Genomic DNA, 21,046 nt, shown 5'->3' with positions numbered 1-21,046 from the left:
TTTAATGTCATAGGTTAAGGATTGATTATTCCATTTTGTCATCATGAGCAAATTCAGCAGAGGTAGATAAGGTCTTGTGAAGCTAACTGTGTGTACCTAAAATTGAAGAATGTGAATACAAAAATAGACCAGTTTGATTAAAGAAGGTTGTTCAGCCATTTAAGGAGTGACTTCTCTTCCTTATCACTTTAGAATAATATGCTTGATTAAGCCAGTGTAGAAAATACAGAAAGATAGCTTCTGAGGATTAAAGGTACACATGGGCACGAGAAGATTACAATCTAGGAACACCAGGTTTATAAAAATATTTGAAGGACAATGTGATCAATGAACCAGTCAAAATACGTACAGAGTACAGTGATACTAAAATATCATGAGAGAAGTGTCCAAAACATGGGTTCCTTATGCTGGATCTTGGAGGAATGTAGAGAGGAAATGATTCCAAAGGAGGGGATAGTTGTGGGAAACTCTCAAGCTGTTTTCCATCTTCCTAGCCCGGCCATAATTAACTGTGATGATGCTGGCAGGTATGACATCCTCTAAATTTATAAAAAGAGCTGATTTATCATTAAGGAGTCATTTTTCCCCCTGCTGGTTTTACAATGATTGGCTGGCTTGTGTCATCGTAGAAAATGGTCTCTAATTAAATTTTACTGAATTTCTAAAGGGCAGTTTCCACTAAATGACTATGTATTTTTTCCCCTTAGGTTTTCTGAGCTTAGTCTCTCCCTGTGACAGAAGTAAGACCTTTTTACCTCTCAGTTTCCTGGCAAGGTTGCTTGTTTGCAAAGTCACACACCCAGCCCAGAGAAATGAAAAATCATTTTAGTCATGGCAATGCTATTTCTACAAATTGGTTCAGAGCACTACAAGGAATTGAAAAATACTCAAGATCTGAAATGGCAAAGCTCAGAGTCTGTACCGTGTGATGGCGGTAGAGAGCAGAGAGCAGACCAGTCCTTCCCTCCTAACTTCAACCCCTCATATTGAAGTTTTTAATCAGGTTTTAAAAAGAATAAAAACATGAATTTGTGGCAGCATGAGATTTTTATTTGCTTATTCTATGTCCATTAAAATGCAGATGTCATCAAAGCAGAGACCTCATCTGACTGTTTTTATTCCTATCTCATAGAACCTTGTGTAGCATATATTAAGAACCCCACAAATGTTTGGCTTGTGAATGAATATCTAAATGAAATAAATGTAGACTGAATGAATTGCACCTTTTCTCCTGGCAATTATACTGTTTATAAATAGGAAGACACGGTTATATTCTCAAAACCAGGGTAGAAGGAAATGAGCATTTTGTGATTTTGTTTTTAAACATTGCAATGGAATTTTAGGTATTTGGTTCATTTATTCATTTAAAATTTATTGAACACTTACTGTTTCTCACACAAAAATAAATAGACACAGTCTCTCTTCTCATGGAATATAGATTTCGATGGGTAGCAAATGTTTAAACAAATATTGATTCTTGGTATTTATAACATTTACATTCTCAGTTTCAATTATTCACCAGTGAGTAGAGTAGGTAGACATCGTAAATAATATTTTCCCCTATGTATTTAAATGACCCATGCTACATGAGTGGTCAGTGAGCTTGAATTATTCACGATCTACACATTCACCTGGCTTAACGTGTTGTGTCTCTTTTTTTAGAAAAATTTTAAAATTAAAATTAAACTTTTTTAGGGTGGAGAGGAAGAGGGAGAGATAGAATCTTAAGCAGGCTCCATGCTGAGTGCAGAGCCTGGCGATGCAGGGCTCAGTCTCACAACCCGGAGAGCATGAGCGGAAATCAAGAGTCTGATGCTCAACTGAGCCACCCAGGTTCCCCCTCCATTTTTTTAGAGGGAGGAGGGTCAGAGGGAGAGAGAGAGACTCTCCTTCTTAAATAAACATTTTCGGGAGAAACTATTTGACAATATAGTATCGTGAATTTCGGGATTTCTGAAGATTTGTTTAGATGACCAAAGAAAGGCCCTTTTCATCTCTTCAGTAAAATTTTAAGAGTTTCGGGGCGCCTGGGTGGCTCAGTGGGTTAAGCCGCTGCCTTCGGCTCAGGTCATGATCCCAGGTCCTGGGTTCGAGCCCCACATCGGGCTCTCTGCTCAGCAGGGAGCCTGCTTCCTCCTCTCTCTCTGCCTGCCTCTCTGCCTACTTGTGATTTCTCTCTGTCAAATAAATAAATAAAATCTTAAAAAAAAAAAAAAAAAAAAAATTTTAAGAGTTTCCTGTCATGTATACATGGGTAAAGGAGAAGAGTGTACAAGAACCAAGATACCAGAGAGGATGGAATCATCCTCTGGTGAAGGGTGGGAGGAGGGGAGGTCAAGAGAGCAGGGAATTCTTTATTAAGAAGGAATTTGAAATGAGTATTGAGGATTAAATAAAATTAATAGGAATTTCTCAGGTAGTTGAGGTATGGAGAACAATACAAGCGGAAGAAATAACATATACCAAATCCCAGAAAAGTAAATTATTCAGTGAATTTACAAAACAGCAAAGCACAGGGTCTTTTAAGAGAAAAAATTACAAATAGTATCAGATGAAATGGGACCATTGTCGAGGTCAAGAAAAATACAAATTCTTTGCAAAGGGGTTTGGATATTATAAGTAATTTCAGTGTACCACGTCTAGTTTTTGAATAGGAGTTGTTTTTCTTTTTAAGAGATCCGTGATATTTTTTCCCAAAAGTGTTACAGTATTTTTCCTCTTGTGGAATTCTTTTAAAATGACTGGGGCAAAGGAACAATTCAAAAATGTGACCCTTATGCTGTGTTTAGTAGATTGAAAATTCTTCTGAGGCTTAAGAAATTAAGAATGTCTGTGGTTTCCTTCCAAGATCAAGAGACGAAGGTCATCTAATTGAGAAGCTCATGTCTTCTATTGCATGTTCTCATCTTGCAGATGTGGGGAAAATGCCAGTGGCTGGATTTTTGTTCGCCAGATTCAGTGAGTCTGGTTCAGGGGACTCTGAGCAAGGAAACTCTCCAGATGAGCTTTCTCAGGACATGTCTTGAATTTGGTCTCCCATTGTCAGAATGGGTCCCCGAGTCCTTGCTCACACAACATGGTTGTCCTTCCTACCTGCCATCCTCTTTCTCCAGAACTTAGGCAGCTCTACTAAGGGACTCACTCTTATTTTGAGAGATTTTCTTTATTATCAAAATCCCCTTTGTTTTCATTGCCTGAAACTTTATTACTTGAATCCTCATGCATCACCGACTTCTTGGTTTTGTCCTGCCATTCTGCTCTGATCTACGACTTCTACCTTTGCCTGCTCTACAGCTTCAGACTCTTGACTTGGATTCAGATCCTTGGCTTTACTTTGATTATGAATCTTTTAAATATTTTTGTTCTTCAAAACTATTTAAGTAGCTCTTTTTTTTTCTTCCCCCATGGTTCACTGGTCAATTTGCCAAAGCCAAGGCTTCTAGAACTGCTTCAGAGCTGATATCTCTCATTCAAATCTAACTCATGCTTGATGCTCCCATTCAAATCTTCATCCCCCCCCAAAGGAAGGTCTTCTTTCTTCTTTAGCCTTATTTCAATCCATGACACCCAGCACACTAATCCAGAGTTTGGGGCATCCTCCCCTATAATTCTTCTTTTATCCTTACCTGTATTCTCACCAAGTCCCGTCAGTTGGCCACCTACCCGTCTCTCTAAGAAGGCTCTGTGTTTCCATCAGCATTATCATTCTCACATTTCACAAAGAACCCCTTTAGCCTGTAGTCTTTGTGGCTTAGCCAGAAGTCTAAACTCATTTTCCATCCTGAAGCCCATATTAATACTCGAAGTCAGAAATATAATATGCCAGTGTACAACTTGAGTTTTGCTTGTTTACCTAATACATAAATATTTATCAGTCACCTGTTTGTAAGACCGATAGAATTGAGTCTCAGTCTCTGGGTGGTCAGTCCTTGTCATACTTAAAATGCACAGCCTTGTCTGGCCTACCTGTTGAAACAATGGGAATCCTACTGGACAAGATATGGTTTTATTTGGCTTTTCCCCCCTAAAAGGTCCTGAATTGCCCATGTGTGGCTATACAGAGAGACAGAATCTGGTGTCAGAAGCTAGGGTCCACTGCTGTCACTGTGATACTCCCTGGACATTCAGGCACTTAATTAAACATGCAAATGTCTCTTACCGACTACCTATTAAGTTCATAATATAGATGGGTATCTTAATATTTCTGCTGTTTTCTTCATAGTACTCTGAAACGCTTCTGGCTCCTTTCGGGGAGAATATAGTCCTCATTAATATTATCACTGAAAGTGATTACCTATTGAAATGTGTTATTTTATACTAAAAAATGATATTCTACCATGGCTTGATTTTTGTTTTGATAATACCGTTCTCTAATTGAAATAACTTAAGTATACACACACATGCACACACACACACACACGTGTGTGTGTTTAAAATTGCAGTTATTTGGTATAATTTTGGTAATTGTTAGTTATCTCTGTCCCCTGCCATACACCAAACAGACATCCCAGCCCCATACGTCAGTGGCTGCGTTTTGTTGTGTTCCAACTCGTGGTTACAACGCTCACAGGCAGCCCTTAGATTGTTCCACAGGACAAGTGCCTTTGCTCAGATACACTCACGTAACCTGACTTGGTTACTTCTGTTTACTCATGTGATTGTTTTTAACTTGGTAGGAGAAGTAAAGTGAAAAGGAATGGAAGAATACCTTAGGCAAGTTTCTGGCAAACTATTCTTTACTTAGATCCATTTTTTAAGGACATTTCTTTTATGAAGAGGAACAGTTGAAGGAAACAAAATACACTTCAAATATCTAATTCAGAAGGCGTAGTAAGATTCTGAAGTTTTTAAAGAAATGATTTATTCATATTTCACTTCAGTATTTATTGAGCTACTACTATGTGCAGGAACGTTCTAGTAGGTGCTGGGGTGGAACAGTGAGCTAGACAGATGCGATCCTTGTTTTCCCAGATTTAGCACCAAGCAGGGAAGACAGGTAATGAAAAAAAATTAATAAAATGTAGGAACTGTTAGGGGAAATACTGGGACTACAGTTCATGCCAGCAATCCCTATCTTCCCGATGAGAGGCTGCCTGGGAGAAGTGACGTACAGGCTGTGGTCTGAAAGACGAGAAGCCATCCAGAGAGATCCAGAATTAAGGAAAGCAGAGGGAGCACTTACGCACAGGCATTGGCCACAGATGGTGGCTAAGCTGGGTGTATGAAGAATGGGAATGACCCCAGAGAAGTGGGAGAAGGGAGTCAGATCAAGTAAGAACTAACAATAAAGGCCGAGGGGAGTGAAGTCAGCTTGGTATTTTTAGGGACCTGTAGGTCACTTGGTACTATAATAAAATATATCAAAAGAACTATATATACATATATTTTATATATAATATATGTACATACATATTATATATGTAGTTTTATAAAGTCATGTAGTGATAAACACAAAATAAGAATCAGAAATCCTTTTTTTTTTTTTTAACTAAAAAATGGTTTGGTTCAAGCTACTGAGTTCTTATCCTGCATTTCGTGTGCTCAGAAAATGGATTCAGAACAAATTCATAAACACTAACTGTTCTAGGAATTCTGTGTGTGAAGAGATTCCCTATAGTTAGCATTGTGTGTGTCACACATGCGCACACGCGTGCATACACACACACACACACACACAGAATTTGCTCTTTGATGACTGGCTTTGTATATATTCTTGATTTATTGTTACTTTTTTTTTTTAAGATTTTATTTATTTATTTGACAGAGAGATCTCACAAGTAGACAGAGAGGCAGGTAGAGAGAGGGAGGGAAGCAGGCTCCCTGCTGAGCAGAGAGCCCGATGTGGGACTCGATCCCAGGACCCTGAGATCACGACCTGAGCTGAAGGCAGCGGCTTAACCCACTGAGCCTCCCAGGCGCCCCTTATTGTTACCTTTTTGAAGAAAAAAGTTTCCCACTCTTTTTTCTTTTGCTTGCTCGGACGGCATCAGTGCCATGCTAATTAGAAGCAAATATTACAAAGCCTTTCATTCCAAACCTTAGAGCTTTCTCTCAAAGCCCAGGTTAACAGCAGAGCCCTGGTTCGGTGAGCTGACTTACTCCAGTCCATGGACTCACTGATTCGTGAGAACCTGTTTTCCTTAGATTTTGTACGAGAGACCATCAAACATAAAAACATCACAGCTGGACTGAAGCAGCCCAAAAAGAACAATTTTGAGATTTGAGTAGTAATTTTAGTTCCAGTTGCTAAGCTTTTTATGTTCTTTTTGCAGCCATTCTCTAGTTCCTACTCATTTTTAGCCTGATTTGGGATGATCTAAAGATGCTTGAAAAGTTCTGAAATGATGTTACTTTATTAGTCACTAGACTAAAAGGACAAGCAGAGGCAGGAATTAGCTATAAAACAGTGACTGAAGGTCCCCTGTCTAAAAGATGCTTTTCACTTGTAGTTTGCAAATATTGATGACGGACACAAAGATAAATAAGTAACTTGAGTGGTAAAAATATACTGCGGTAAGTTATTCAAGGAAAGAAAGGGTGATGTTTGTGTTCAGCGTAGAATTTCCTCTCATTCATTCTTCTGATCCATTCACTTATTCAGTCAACAAACTTTTAAAGATTGTGTACTAAATACAAAATTCGGTGGTAGATGTTGAAGATACAGATGTGGTTTGAAACTGAAGGGAATAGTAAAGTAAATGGTTCTCAAATACTGCAGTATCCATGCCTCTTTCAAAAATCTGATAAAGACGGTGGATACAGCAGACATGCACATCTTGGAGACCTGTAGTTGCCTTGAAGGCGACCATTGGACCCCTTGGGATCGGTGAAGCCGGCCTAGTGATTTCTTAATTTCTAGTTTTGTTCGTTGTTTGCATTTTGTCTCCCAACCCAAGGTTTATTTAACCTTTATTAGGGGGTTAACTGTATTTTCAAAGAGTTTACCTTTAAAATTAATATTGGGCCGAATCTTCCAGAAACACCTCCTGCTGAGAGATCTGTGGTTGATGTTCAGAAGCCAACCTGCTCAGTAAAGCGAGCGTGAGCGCCATCTAATGCCCACACGGAATGAACGTTGGTAACAGCCGTAGTAACAAAACAGGATTAGGGTGTGTAACATTTGTAAAGATAAAAAAAAAGTTTGTACATTTGTGCTTTTATCTGTGCAGGATCATACATGATTTAAACTTTAAAATAAACTTTTTATTTTCTAACACGTCTGGATTTTCAGAATAATCACAAAGATAGTACAGAGTTCCCAAAACTCTACACCCAGTTTTCCCCCCAAATTGTATGGCACTATTGTTATAATTAATAAACTGACATGGATACATTATTATCAACCAAAATCTATAATTTATTCATATTTCTTCAATTTTTCCTTACTGTCCTTTCCCTGTCCCAAGATTCCATCTAGGATAGCACACTGCATTTAATGGTCACTGTCCTTAGGCTTAGTTGTGATGATTGTTGTTATATTTGGATTTGATTTGATTTGATTTGATTTTTATTTATTTGACAGATCACAAGTAGGCAGAGAGGCAGGCAGAGAGAGAGAGGAGGAGGAGTCAGGATCCCCGCTGAGCAGAGAGCCCGATGCAGGACTTGATCCCAGGACCCTAAGATCATGACCCGAGCCAAAGGCAGAGGCCTTAACCACTGATATTGTAGCTTCCTGTTAGTTTGCAAAATATTTCTTCAAAGTTTTCAGAAAACAATTTTTGTTATTCCCTTGATAATACGTGTAACTATTTAAGCAGATTTTGTGGAGGTTTGTATAAATATAAATTACCCTTGTGCATTTTCATCTCTTGTAATGATGAAAAAAGATTAAGAAGGAGCAGTACCAAGATGTGATTATAGAAAGACTCATGCAGTAGAAACTGTAAGAATTCTGTTTCCATTTGGAGTATAACCCTCACTAGCTGTGTTCTTTGGCACACCACTCACACTTTTGCTTTAGTTTCCGTATTTGTGGAATAAGGTCTGTGAACCAAGAAATTCTCCAGCCCTTGCACTATGAGATTACAAAAATACTTTCCCAGTGCAAGTTAATAATCCTAGTGTTTCGTATTGGATATGAGTGAAGATTTAGTATCACCTACTAAGCTGATACATTATCTCTATATTATAGATGAGAAAATGTAGAAAAGTAATTTGCCCACGACCATTTAGCAAGTAAGCGATGGGTCAGGTTCCCAGTATGACAACTTCCAAAGAGACAGCACCCCTTTCCAGACCCATAACCCTACAGTGCTCTCCATCCCCGCTGCCGTGCTTATGCTAGGCTCCTCCAGTGACCAATGCTCCAAGATGAGATGGTTTCTCTTTATAGTCCTTTTGCCACTCGCCGTGTGAAACTCCATAAAACACCATATATGAGCCTTTGTCTCCAACCTACTGAAAAGCATTAAGTCTGAGGCATATTCACAGTTCTACTCTATTTGCTAATTTTTAAAAAATATTTTATTTATTGATTAGAGAGAGAGAGAGAGAGAGAGAGCGCTCATGGTGGGGGGAGGGGCAGAGGGAGAAGGAAAAGAAGACCCCCTGGTGAGCAGGGAGCACAAGGAGGGGCTCAATCCCGGGACCCTAAGATCTGACCTGAGCCAGAGGCAGAAGCTTAACTAATCGAACCACACAAGTGCCTCACTATTTGCTGACATTTTAATAAAACATATATTTTTAGTCTTTTCAAAAGTCTTCTAGAGATACACAGGAATGCTGTCTTCTGGAAGCAAGATGGAATATTGTGTTTCCTTTTCAAGGCTGCACGGAATTAGTGTGCGTGTGAATCCGAAGGCTCAGGGCGTGAGCTGGGAAGCAGGAGGGCCTCTGGAGCGACCTGGCTCCTGCGGTACTGATGATCCATTAGCGCGTGTGAGAGACGTAAATGATGTTCTGCACTTCGGTTCTCAACTTTGGATGTACATTAGCAAGTCCAGAGTTGAAAGTCCCAAGACCCACATCTCATTCCGAACTCATTACATCAGAATCTTGGGAAGTAAGAACCAAACAGCAATTTTAAAGTGTTGATTCCGAAGTGTTGCCAAGAGTTACACATTGTAACTCCAGAGTTGGTTGCTTTCCTTTTATTTGGGGGTAAACTTGTCCATGTCATCAGTTCTTACAAAGGAGAAAGGTGTGGCTTACAAAAGAGGATAATTAGTAAAGATTTTTTACTGAACACATCTATCAAGTGCATTTTTTCTATCTCAGACATAGAACTTTTGAGATGTGAAATGAACTAAATTTGGCCTGAAGAAATTTGATTATCAGCAGTAGGCATGGACATCACAATATAGTATATGCCATTTCCTCATAGAAGAACTGGGTATTAAGTAGTATTTAGTGGAAAATCATGTATCTGCAAATTTTGTTTTTAATTTTTTTTTTTAAAGATTTTATTTATTTGAGAGAGAGTGAGAGAGAGCATGAGCAAGGAGAAGGTCAGAGAGAGAAGCAGACTCCCCGTGGAGCTGGGAGCCCGATGCGGGACTCGATCCTGGGACTCCAGGATCATGACCTGAGCCGAAGGCAGTCGTCCAACCAACTGAGCCACCCAGGCGTCCTGTTTTTAATTTTTTAACAATAATTTTTAATATCTAGAATCTAAAGTTGGTATTTATTGACCACATGTGTATGTTTTTCTTATAAGATTTCTATCTTTGCTTAACTTTGTAAGATCTGAGGTTCCTTGAAGTGAATAAAATCTTTTGGTCCTTCTTGTCCTCCACAGTGCCTAGCAAGTATTCGAGATTGAATTGTTAGGTAAGGACTTTGGTGAGAGAGAGGGGGCCTGCACAAAGGGAAAGGAAGAGATGGGAGCTGAGGAAGGAATGAGGAGTGGAAGAGGGCAAACACGCTCTCACATTTTGCATTTTTTTTTAAATTTCTTTTCAGTGTAACAGTATTCATTGTTTTTGCACCACACCCAGTGCTCCATGCAATCTGTGCCCTTCCTAATACCCACCACCTGGTTCCCCCAACCTCCCGCCCCCCCACCCCTTCAAAACCCTCAGATTGCATTTATAATTCCTTTAAGGTATGAAAAAGCAGGGGTTATTTTCTATTCTTTGAAATTGCGCATTTCCCAGGTTACTATTAAAAGGACTCAAACTTCGGGATATTTTTGTTGAAAGTAATTCTCTTGGCTGACTTTGGTCCTTGGTTTTGAGAATAAGATATACATAAATAGATAAAAATAATAAAAATAGAAATAAATAAAAACATAAATATAAATTGTTTATAGTTTAGATGGATTAATTTATAAATCGATAAATACACACTCCATGCTGTTAGAATTCTTTGCTAAATCCCATTATCCCATTTCTACATATTTAAGCTTTTTTAAAATAATTTTTTGAGTCCACAATATTGTAAAGTTTCTTTTAGACTAGAAATGTGCTCCAGATTATCTGTTAAGATCTGCATTTTGACAGTAAATGATTTACATCAGTTAACAGAATTAGTAGCAATACTTTTTAGTAGTAGTCTTAAAATAGAAGTTTCTAAGAGCTTTGAAGTTATAGCAATTTATAGACTTTGTTGGTTAAAAACGAAACCATTAACAAGGAATGCCTTTATGATATGAGAAATAAATTTCAATCTGTGTGATTAAATAGTAAAGATGTATGTAATACAATGATTTGGTTAATGTTATGGATATGATTAGTAGGGTGTTTCCTTAGCATCCTGGATAGATGGCCAAGGATTGGATGTTTCTTAAAGAAAAAGGTTTTGAATTATTTTCCGCATATCAGAATGAAAAATGCTGGTAGAAAATGGTACCACTTTCTCAAATTTCTAAAATATTCCTTTTAATTCTGCTTTTGTTATTATAATGAGCAGTTCCTTACGTTTTTAATTATAATACTATGTTAAGTGATGTATCAGTTGTCCACATTTCTGGCACAAAATGCTGTGTTTCTCAACTGCAAAATTATATGTTATTCCTAAAAATAGGCACATTTGACTTAAATATGTCAGTTGCTTTAAATCAGTTTCCCCCTTTAAAAACAATTCTTAAAGCATTTTTTTTCTGCACAAAGATCAACTTTCAAATTCAACTTCGAGGCCTATTTAATAATAACTCTCCTACAAGTTCAGTCAAATTTAAAATATTTATTAGGCATCCAGTGTATTTAAATAATCACAATGGTTCTTGGTACACAGTAACAGTACAGAGTAATGGTATCATAAGAAGGTGTTGGTGCTGGGCCATATTGCTGTACCCCCTTCACAGCCTCCAGTAACATGTTCAGTGGTGTCTGTTGGAGGATTCCAGGCGTGCCCTCCTAATCATCTTTGGTAAGGTCCTATCTTTCCCCTTAAAAACACATAAACAAGATTACAAACTCACTTTCTCCCCTAACTCGAAAGGACCTATTATTTGAAATTTCACCATTTTATTTTCTAGAAGTAACTCTATTTCTTTTGTCTGAAGTTATAGGTTACCATACCAGTGATGGGAGCCTTTTTTTTTGGGGGGGGGGGGTGTCAAATATTTTCTGTAAATTGAAATTTGTCTATGAATGGTTTACTTCTGTGATGTTTAAACACAGTAAGACATTTTTGCCCAAAGTGCTGTTTGTCCAAGTATATTACTTGAGAATGTGACATCCTGACACCACCATTTGGAGGCTGAGTCCCCTGATAGAAGGAAAAATGCCACATATCTACAGAGATTATTTCTCCCTGTTTTCTTGGACATGGGGGAAACAAGGAGAAGTTGTTAAAAAAAAAAAAAACTGCCTTCGTTATATGAGTTGATTATATTCTGCCTAAGAATCTTGAGCTCTTAAAATTAGAATTTAAAACATTAATTGGTATTTTCCTGTCAGGGAGATAGTGATTATTAATAAAAGAACACAATAAAAATGTGAAGATAAATTTCATTTATCTAATTTTATTAGGGAAGGAAATATTTTATGATAAAACTTATAATGCATGTTAATACTGGTAGAAAGATGAAGTACTTGCTTCCCTCCCTGTTTCCTAATCATGTGAATCATGATTTTAGTGGGCTGACTATTAAAACAGTTAATTAACTATTTTTAACAGCTTAAAATATTAACAACATGAATCTAAGAATAAAACTTAAATGCAGACATGAGTAAACTGCTAACTGGCTTTTTCTACCAGAAATCTTTCTTGTTTTTTCTACTATAGACCTTCTGTTTGAATGTGGACATTCTGTCTTGCTCAAATAGGACTATTTCAACACAAACTGGTATTTGTTTAATAACTTGCTGGCTCGGAACTCATATTAATCATGGTTTCAGTTGGATTTGGACATTAGGGAATTAGTAAACGTATTGACTGAATTATAAACGGGTCTGTAGCGTTGTCTTTGATGCCGTAAGCAGTGTAGTTGGGTACCATGGCGTATGGGAAGGGAACTGACATTTTTGGAAGTGCTGACTGTGGGCTAATTGCTCGTTTTCGTTGTGCTCCTCTGGACTTCAGTCTATTTGTGAAATGAGAAGCCAGACTAATGAATCCGTTGCTGTCTTCCAACCCGAAGATTCCTGTTGACTAAACCAGGGAGCGTTTTGGCTAACTGAGGTTGAACTACTGAAGCCTTCTATTTTTAGGAGTCGTGGGAGAAATGTCTAAAAATGCAGTTGTGTTTGTGCCTCAGCTAATGAACAATCGGTACAGTATTATGAGAATAATGGCATCTTTTAATAATTGGGGACTTTGATGTTTCCCAGGGTTGTGTAGTGTTTCACACATACAGGTGCAGGAGGCGGGGTAACAGATATCCTAACCTCAGGATAGATCCAGAAGTTACTGTGTTTTTCAGTGATTCCCTAGGACAAACACTATTTTTTCTTCTTCATAAGTGTCCTCTAAAAAGTGAAGTCTGGTGTTACACATCAAAGCTTTGATCTGATTCATGCATTTATTATTTTGCATGTGTGCTGGTCTTCTAAGTATCTATCAGTTGCTGGAAGTCCGTTCAGTGCAGGTTTTCTTGGACTCCGCACTACTGATACTTTGGACCGGAAAATCCTTTGTTGTGGGGAAGCTGTCCTGGGCATCTCTAGCTCAACTGAGCAGATGCCAGTAGCAGCTCCCCATCCCAGTGGTGAAAATAAAAAATGTCTCAAGACATTGCCAGATACTGGCTGAAGGGCGGAAATGTCCCTAGGTAATAACCCCTGGTTTAGTGCGCAGCACCCCCTCTTTACTTAGGAGGTACTGGGCAGATAGATGCCGATGGTACTGAGTGGTTAAATTATTTAAATAATGTTAAATCTCTTCAAAGTGAATCTATATTCCTCATTGAGCATTAAATGTATCTATTTTGTGTACCTTCTAGATGTTCTTGATACACTCTGAGTGAGGCAATCACTTATTTCCGTAGAAAGGCAATAATTCCTTGGAAATCTCAATAAGTTGTCAAAGGAGATGCAAAATAAAACAGTCTGATGATTCCATTTGTAAGTTCCCATGAGATCTCCTTACTTCCACAATTAAATAATTCTCCGAATTTCATTTTATTATATGGTAGAGACAAGGACAACAGGTTTGTGCTCTTTGTGTGGTTGTTGATATGTTTGTGTATATTGTCAGTGGCCTTCTAAGAGACAATTTTTTTTTTTAAAGATTTTATTTATTCATTTGACAGAGAGATCACAAGCAGGCAGAGAGGCAGGCAGAGAGAGAGGAGGAAGCAGGCTCCCTGCCGAGCAGAGAGCCCGATGCGGGGCTCGATCCCAGGACTCTGAGATCATGACCCGAGCCGAAGGCAGCGGCTTAACACACTGAGCCACCCAGGCGCCCCGAGACAATTTTTTTTAAAGATTTTATTTATTTATTTGACAGAGAGAGATCACAAGTAGACAGGCAGGCAGAGAGAGAGAGGGAACCAGGCTCCCTGCTGAGCAGAGAGCCCGATGCGGAACTCGATCCCAGGACCCTGAGATCATGACCTGAGCCGAAGGCAGCGGCCCAACCCACTGAGCCACCCAGGCACCCTAAGAGATAATTTTTTTAAATGACCACTTCTCCATCCACCTACCCCAAGATATCAGGGTTTTGATCATCAACATTTTTCAGGTTATAATAATTCTCATTTTGATAATTTGGCTAAAAAAACCCTCAGGTCTTTTGAAAGGAAGCATTGGTGGAACCATATAAACTTTCCATGTAGTTGGTATGGGGCATGGAGTCTTTTTCTCAAACAAAAAGCACAGAATAAAGAGGCTGTGAGATGTGTCAATGTGATATTCACTTCTTTTTGCCTCCTGCTTAAAGGAATCAGTACAGTGATCATAGGCCCAAACTGACAACCTTTGTATCTGAGGTCTGGGTGTTTTTCGGGCAAGCCGGTATTACACAGGGAGTTTAATATAAATAGGCCTTGTAAAAGCAAAAAGAAACTTAAAGAAATACAATAATATTGCAAAATCCTTTGCCAACTTTAGAGAAAGGTGGTTTATAATTATATTGATTAAAAGGACTATTATTACTCAGCATTTTTTTAACCTTTTTAAACCCAAATAGATAGTCACTTATCAGAAACAGGCCTACATTTTTCAGAAAGATATGTTTCTTAAAAAAAAAGTATTATCTCACCTCTCCCATTTAATATGGAATAACAGAGACTGGATTTATACTTCTACCTTAAACAATTAAAAATCTGGAGGAAAAAAATACAGTAGAACAGTGTATGACACTCGCCACTGGGCAGTAGAAAGCAGTGACCCCTGAGAGATAGGAAACAAATAAGATGAGACATATGATTTCCCTGATTTATTGCTTTGGGAACGTCCAGGCTGTGGTGCAAGGAGAAGCAAACCAGGAGGCATCCAGTGAACTCCTGGAGTGGAAGAGACAGAGCTGAGAGTCTGGGGAGATCAGAGAAGTCAGAGGTCACAGAGTACTGGCAAGGAGAAATTTGCACAAAAATCACAGAGATCTTGCGGAGCCTCCTATGTGTTCTGCACAGCACTGATTACTGTTTGTATGTGAGGAGACCACTGAGTCCAAAAGGGAAAATCACCTGGAAGGATTAGAGGAAAAGGTTCTTGGCACTCACACAGGACCTGGGGGGAAAAATGCTTGTTCCCATCAGGAAGACTGGAGAACCTCCTAAAGCATGGGCACGGGTCCGTGGTATTCTTGCCTTAGTGGTGCGGAATAACAAGCCCTACATGAAATACTCCTCAGGCCTTGCCCAGCAGATCTTAAAAAGCAAGACTCAAAAAGAACAAATTATTTCCAAATAATCTGACTACATCCCTAACTAGAATTCAAGAATAATTACAAGAATATGAAAAATAGGGACACCTAGGTGGCTCAGTGGGTTAAGTGTCTGTGTTTGGCTCAGGTCATGATCTCAGGGCCCTGGGATCAAGCCTCACATCAGACTCCCTGCTGAGCAGGGAGTCTGCTTCTCCCTCTCCCTCTGCTACTCTTCCCTGCTTGTGCTTGTTCACTCTCTCTCTCAGATAAAATAAAATCTTAGAGGAATATAAAAAAATATCCAGCACTCAACAAAGTCAAATTAATGATACCTAACATCCAACCAAAAATTACTAGCATACTGTAAAGCTGAAAAATATGACCCATAATGATGAGAAAGGCCAATCAAAACTGAAACAGACTCACAGTTGTCAGAATTAGCGAAGTATTAAAACAGTTATTTTAACTGTATTCCATATGTTCAAAAGGTAATTTGATACCTGAAAAAGAAAAAGAATTTCCAAATTGAACTTCTAGAGATGAAAACCACAATTTTTGCCCTGGATAAGGTTAACAAAAGATTAGACATTCCAAAAGAAAAGATTAGCAAATTTGAAGGCATTACAACAGAAGTTATCCAAAATAAACAGAAAAAAATATTTTAAATGAGTAAATTAGTCAACCATGGAAATACTTTTCAGTATCCCAATAGACATGTACTTGGAGTCTCTGAGAGAGAAAGGTGGATATAAAACATATTTGAAGAATAGCTGAAATTCTTCCAAATTTGATGAAAACGATAAAACCACAGATCCAAGACACCCAACATACCCCACACGTAAGAAACATGAAGAAAACAACATCAAGAGAAATCGAAATTAAATTTTGCAAAACTAGCAAAAAATAGAAAAAACTCAAAGCAACCAGAAGAAAAAAAAAACTATTACATATAAAGGAATTAAGAAAAGGATGGCAGTAGTGTTTTCATGGTTAACAATGCAAAGGAGACAATGCCATACTAAGTACTGAATATTCAGCAGTTGGGAAATAGATATGGATCCTTCTCTCAGGACAATCTAACATTTAAACAAAATAAACAGAAATATATATAATTTATAACTGTGCTTAATTCTATGAAGGGAAAAATAGGGTTGTATATAAGAATAACTAGAGGGAGAATATACATTTTTTATATATTACAACAGAATCTGTACAGAAGAAATGTGATTTGACTTATTACCAGATTTATATAGCAAATTAAACATTTTTTCCTGTAGTTAATTAATGTATCCATTGATTCCACGGTATTCATGTTCATTGGCACTATAATGATCTAGATATCAGGCTCACAAAAATGGCCAAGGCCCAGTTCCTGTCTTTGAGGAGATCCAAGTTCAGTGGGTTACAAAATTACTTTTCACTAAAAGAACTACATGCCAAAAGAAAGCATAAGTATATCCTTTTTATTTTTCTTTCTTTTTTTTAGATGAGGATAGGCATTCACTCGGGTTCTGTGCTCGCTGGAGTTGTTGGAGTGAGAATGCCACGATATTGCCTGTTTGGAAATAATGTCACTCTGGCAAGCAAATTCGAATCAGGAAGTCACCCTCGGCGCATCAATGTCAGCCCCACCACTTACCAGTAAGTGTTCTCTGACCTCTCCTCCTCCTCCTGTCTTTGGCCTTGGCTTGAGCTAACATCCTGTGATTTGTGAGACCCTATATTTATTTATATATTTTTTTGATCTTGTCATTCTCTAAGGTGATAGGTGTAGGTCCACCCAGTCTGAAAGGTAGCAATTGTCACATAAATGTTTTTGCGCACCAGGAGAGAGTGCACAAGGATTTTGACTTGACTGAGAGGTAAACATAGGTTTGTCATTTCCCACAGTTGCCCTCCTTCTGAGGTACACCTGTTTGAATACAGGAGAGCAAGTGTTGGAGATTTCGGCATCATACCCAGAGTCCTCACATTTTCAAAATGTTCCTCAATATTTATAAAGGTCCAAGGAATGAGAGAGAAAAGACATTTTGTCTGCTTTTATTCTTTGGAATAATTAAGGTAAATAATGAATCTCTGAAGTTAAATATATATTGGGCAAAGAGTTAAACTTCAAACTCTGTCTTAAAGGTCATATTTAACAACTCTACACACACAGCTGACAGCTGAGCACATCTGTATTTTGTACCTGGTAGATGTCCGTTCACCTACTGGTTACTGCACTTCCTAGGTACAGGGACCATGTCTGTTCTAGCTCATCATTATATTCCCAGAACTTGCAGAACATGCTTAATACATAGAAACACTCTCTAAGTATTTGTTGAATTAATGAATAAATGCATTGGTAGGATGCACTTTTCTAGATTAAGGTGACTATCTCCTGTATGTTAGACTTTGGTTTTATGCTTGGCATTGTTCTGCAAGCTAAGTGGTGTCGTGGTTTGGATAACTAAGAAATCATAATGTAAAACTGTTGAGTGGAAATAATGACCATTGATATTTTTTCTTTTTCTATTTTTATTGAAGTATAATTAACATACATATATTAATTTCAAGCATATAGCATATTACTTTGACAATTCTATACATTACTCTGTTCACACGGTAAGTGCAGTCAATCATAAGTCACTGTAAAATGTTTTTATAATATTATTGACTATATTTCCTATGCTGTAGTTTTCATCTCCGTGACTTATTTTATATTGGGACTCTGTGGTTCTTTATCCTCTTTATTTACCTATCCTCCCACCTACATCCCTGATGGCAACCGGCAGTTCATTCTCTGTACTTAAGCATCAGTTTTTTGGTCTCTTTTCTTTGTTTTGGTTTTTAGGTGCCACATATAAATGAAATCCCATGGTATTGGTTGTTCTGTGACTTATTTCATTTAGTGTCATATGTTCTAGTGTCTCCCAATCAGATGGGGGCCTCCAGATGCGGGGCAATGATCAGCTGGAAGCTGGGGGCAGGGGAGAGGAAAGAATTCACTGAGGCAGAACAAAGGAGATAGATGTTTACTGAATACACCCGCGGCGAGTGGTGAGCAGGACAGCAGAAGAGGGTTGTCTGCCACAAGGCAGTGGGCTGCTTTTAAAGAGAGAACGTGAGGAGGTATGGTGGCATATAGAATTCTCCTTTTGATCACTGTGCTTGGTTTTAAGTAACTTGTTGGTCAGCTAGGGCCTATGGATGTTTTGAGGTTGGTTGGGTGGGTGGGGGGGTCACCGGATGGGCCTGTCTGTAGTCTGCCAGGTGGTCCCTCTGGTCCTTTCTGCATTCCATTGCTAAAGCCTGTTTGTCTAAAAGTGGCCTCTGTACTTAGGTCCATTAATGTTGTTGCAAATGGCAAAAGCACATTCTTTTTTATGGCTGAATAGTACTCCGTTATAAATATATATGCATATATATGATATGTACACACACATACATATATGCCCCTTATTGATCCATTCATCTGTCGACAAACACTTGGGTCGCTTCCATGTTTGGCAACTGTAAATAATGCTTCCATAAGCACAGGGGTGCTTGTATCTTTTTGAATTAGTCTTTTTTCTTCTTCTTGGGGTAAAGACCCGATAGTGGAATTACTGGATCATATGGCATTTCTGTTTTTAACACTTGGAGGAAACTCCACGTTCTCTTCCACAGTGGGCTGTAGCAGTGTACATTCCTACCAACAGTGACGAGGTTTCCCTTTTCTCCACATCCTTGCCAGCACTTGCTGTTCTCAGCGTTGTGATAGCAGCTGTCTGACTGGTATAAGGTGAGGTCTCATTGTGTCCGGGTGTCTTGTCTTGTTTTGGTCAGGGGGACTGTTCAGCATTTCCCTGGTGATGAGTGATGTTGAGCATCTTCCCTTGTGTTTGTTGGCCATCCACGTGTCTCTTTGGAAGTTGGAAAAATGTCTATTCAGGTCCTCTGCCCATTGTTTAATCAGATTGTTTTTGTGATGCTGAGTTCTATAAGTTCTTTCTATATTTTGGATATTAACCCTTTATCAGATAGATCATTGGCAAATATGTTCTCTCATTGGTAGGTTACTCTCTCATTTTGTTTATGGTTCCTTTGCTTTTTTACAAAAGCTTTTTATTTTGGTGGGGTCCCAAGTTTATTTTTGCTTTTCTTTCCCTTGCCTTAGGAGACATATGTAGAAAAATGTTACTAAAGCCAATGGCAAAGAGATTACTCTCTGTTTTCCTCTAGGAGTCTTACGGTTTCAGGTGTCTCATTTAGGCCTTTTATCCATTTCAAGATTATTTTTGTGTGTGGTAAACGAAAGTGGTTCAGTTTCATTCTTTTGCATGTAGCTGCACAGTTTCTCAGAAATGTTTTGTGAAAATTCTGTCTTTTTTCCATTGTATATTCTTGCCTCCTCTGTTACTTATGAATCAACCATATGCGTTTAGGTTTATTTCTGAGTTCTATCCTGTTCCACTGATCTGTGTGTCTTTTTTGGTGCCCATACCTTATAGTTTTGGTTATTACAGATTTGTAAGTGCATCTTGAAATCTGAGATGTGAAACTCCAGCTTTGTTCTTCTTTCTCAAGATTGGTTTGGCCATTCATGGCCTTTTCTGGTTCTTCACAAATTTTATTTGTTGTAGGAAAAATGCTCTAGATGTTTTGAAGGAGATTGCATTTAATCTATATATTGCTTTGGATAATATAGACATTTTAACAATATTAATTCGTCAAATCCATAAGCCTGCTATGATTTTACATTTGTTTTATCTTCCATTTCTTTCAATAATGTTTTGTAGGTTTCAGAGATTAGAACTTTCACCTGTGTGGTTAAATTTATTCCTAGGTATTTTATCTTTTGGTGCAACTGTAAATTGAATTGTTTCCTTAATTTTTCCTTCTGCTGCTTTGTTACTAGTATATAGAGACATGACACACTTTATATTGATTTTGTGTCCTGCAACTTGACTGGATTCATTTATCATTTCTAATAGTTTTTGGTGGTGTCTTTAGGGCTTTCTGTATATAGAATATATAGTAACACGTCATCGACAAAGACTGACAGCTTTACTTCTTCCTTAGCAATTTGGATGTCTTTCGTTTCTTTTTCTAGTCTGATTACTATGGCTGGGACTTCCAGCACTATGTTGAATGAAAGTGGCAGGAATGGAACCCTTGTTTTGTTCCTGATCTTAGAGAGAAGGTTCTCAGTTTTTCACCACTGAGTATGATGTTAGCTGTGGGTTGGTCATATATGGCCTTTATTATGTCAAGTTCTGTTCCCTCTACACCCACGTTGTTGAGAGTTTTCATCATGAAAAAGTGTTGAAAATATCAAATGCTATAATCTGCATCTCTTCAGATGATCCTATGGTTTTATCCTGTTGTTAATGTGATGTATCATACTGATTGACTTGTACCATTACATACCTGGAAAAAAATCCCCCTTGATCACCGTGAATAATTTTTTTTTAAGATTTTTATTTATTTATTTGACAGACAGAGATCACAAGTAGGCAGAGAGGCAGACAGAGAGAGAGGAAGGGAAGCAGGCTCCCTGCTGAGCAGAGAGCCCGATGCGGGGCTCGATCCCAGGACCCTGAGATCATGACCTGAGCCGAAAGCACAGGCTTTAACCCACTGAGCCACCCAGGCCCCCCCGTGAATAATTTTTTAATGTGTTGCTGCATTGGGTGTAATAATCATTTGAGGATTTTTGCATCTATGTTCATCAGATATATTGGCCTGTAGTTGGTTGGTTGGTTGTTTTGTACTTTTTTTTTTAAGATTTCATTTTTTCCAGGGTAAGGGGGGAACAGAGGGAGGGGCACAAGCAGACTACCCTGAGTGTGAAGCCTGACATGTGGCTTGATATTAGGACCCTGAGATC

The 21,046-nt window shown here is 38.3% G+C and overlaps 1 protein-coding gene across 3 annotated transcripts in view; it reads left to right on the top strand.

The window, feature by feature from the left end:
* Window positions 1–21,046, top strand: part of GUCY1A2 (guanylate cyclase 1 soluble subunit alpha 2) — a 315,001-nt gene that overhangs the window by 249,835 nt on the left and 44,120 nt on the right. For all 3 annotated transcript variants that reach the window (XM_047693759.1, XM_047693758.1, XM_047693757.1), the window contains exon 7: window positions 16,682–16,836. In XM_047693759.1, the coding sequence (XP_047549715.1) occupies window positions 16,682–16,836 (155 nt within the window). The remainder of the gene's footprint in view (window positions 1–16,681; window positions 16,837–21,046) is intronic.

The sequence above is a fragment of the Lutra lutra genome, chromosome 10 (assembly GCF_902655055.1).
Source record: "Lutra lutra chromosome 10, mLutLut1.2, whole genome shotgun sequence".
Taxonomy (NCBI): Eukaryota; Metazoa; Chordata; class Mammalia; order Carnivora; family Mustelidae; genus Lutra; species Lutra lutra.
Note: the sequence above shows the minus strand (reverse complement) of the source record. Positions and strands in the feature narration are given on the sequence as shown.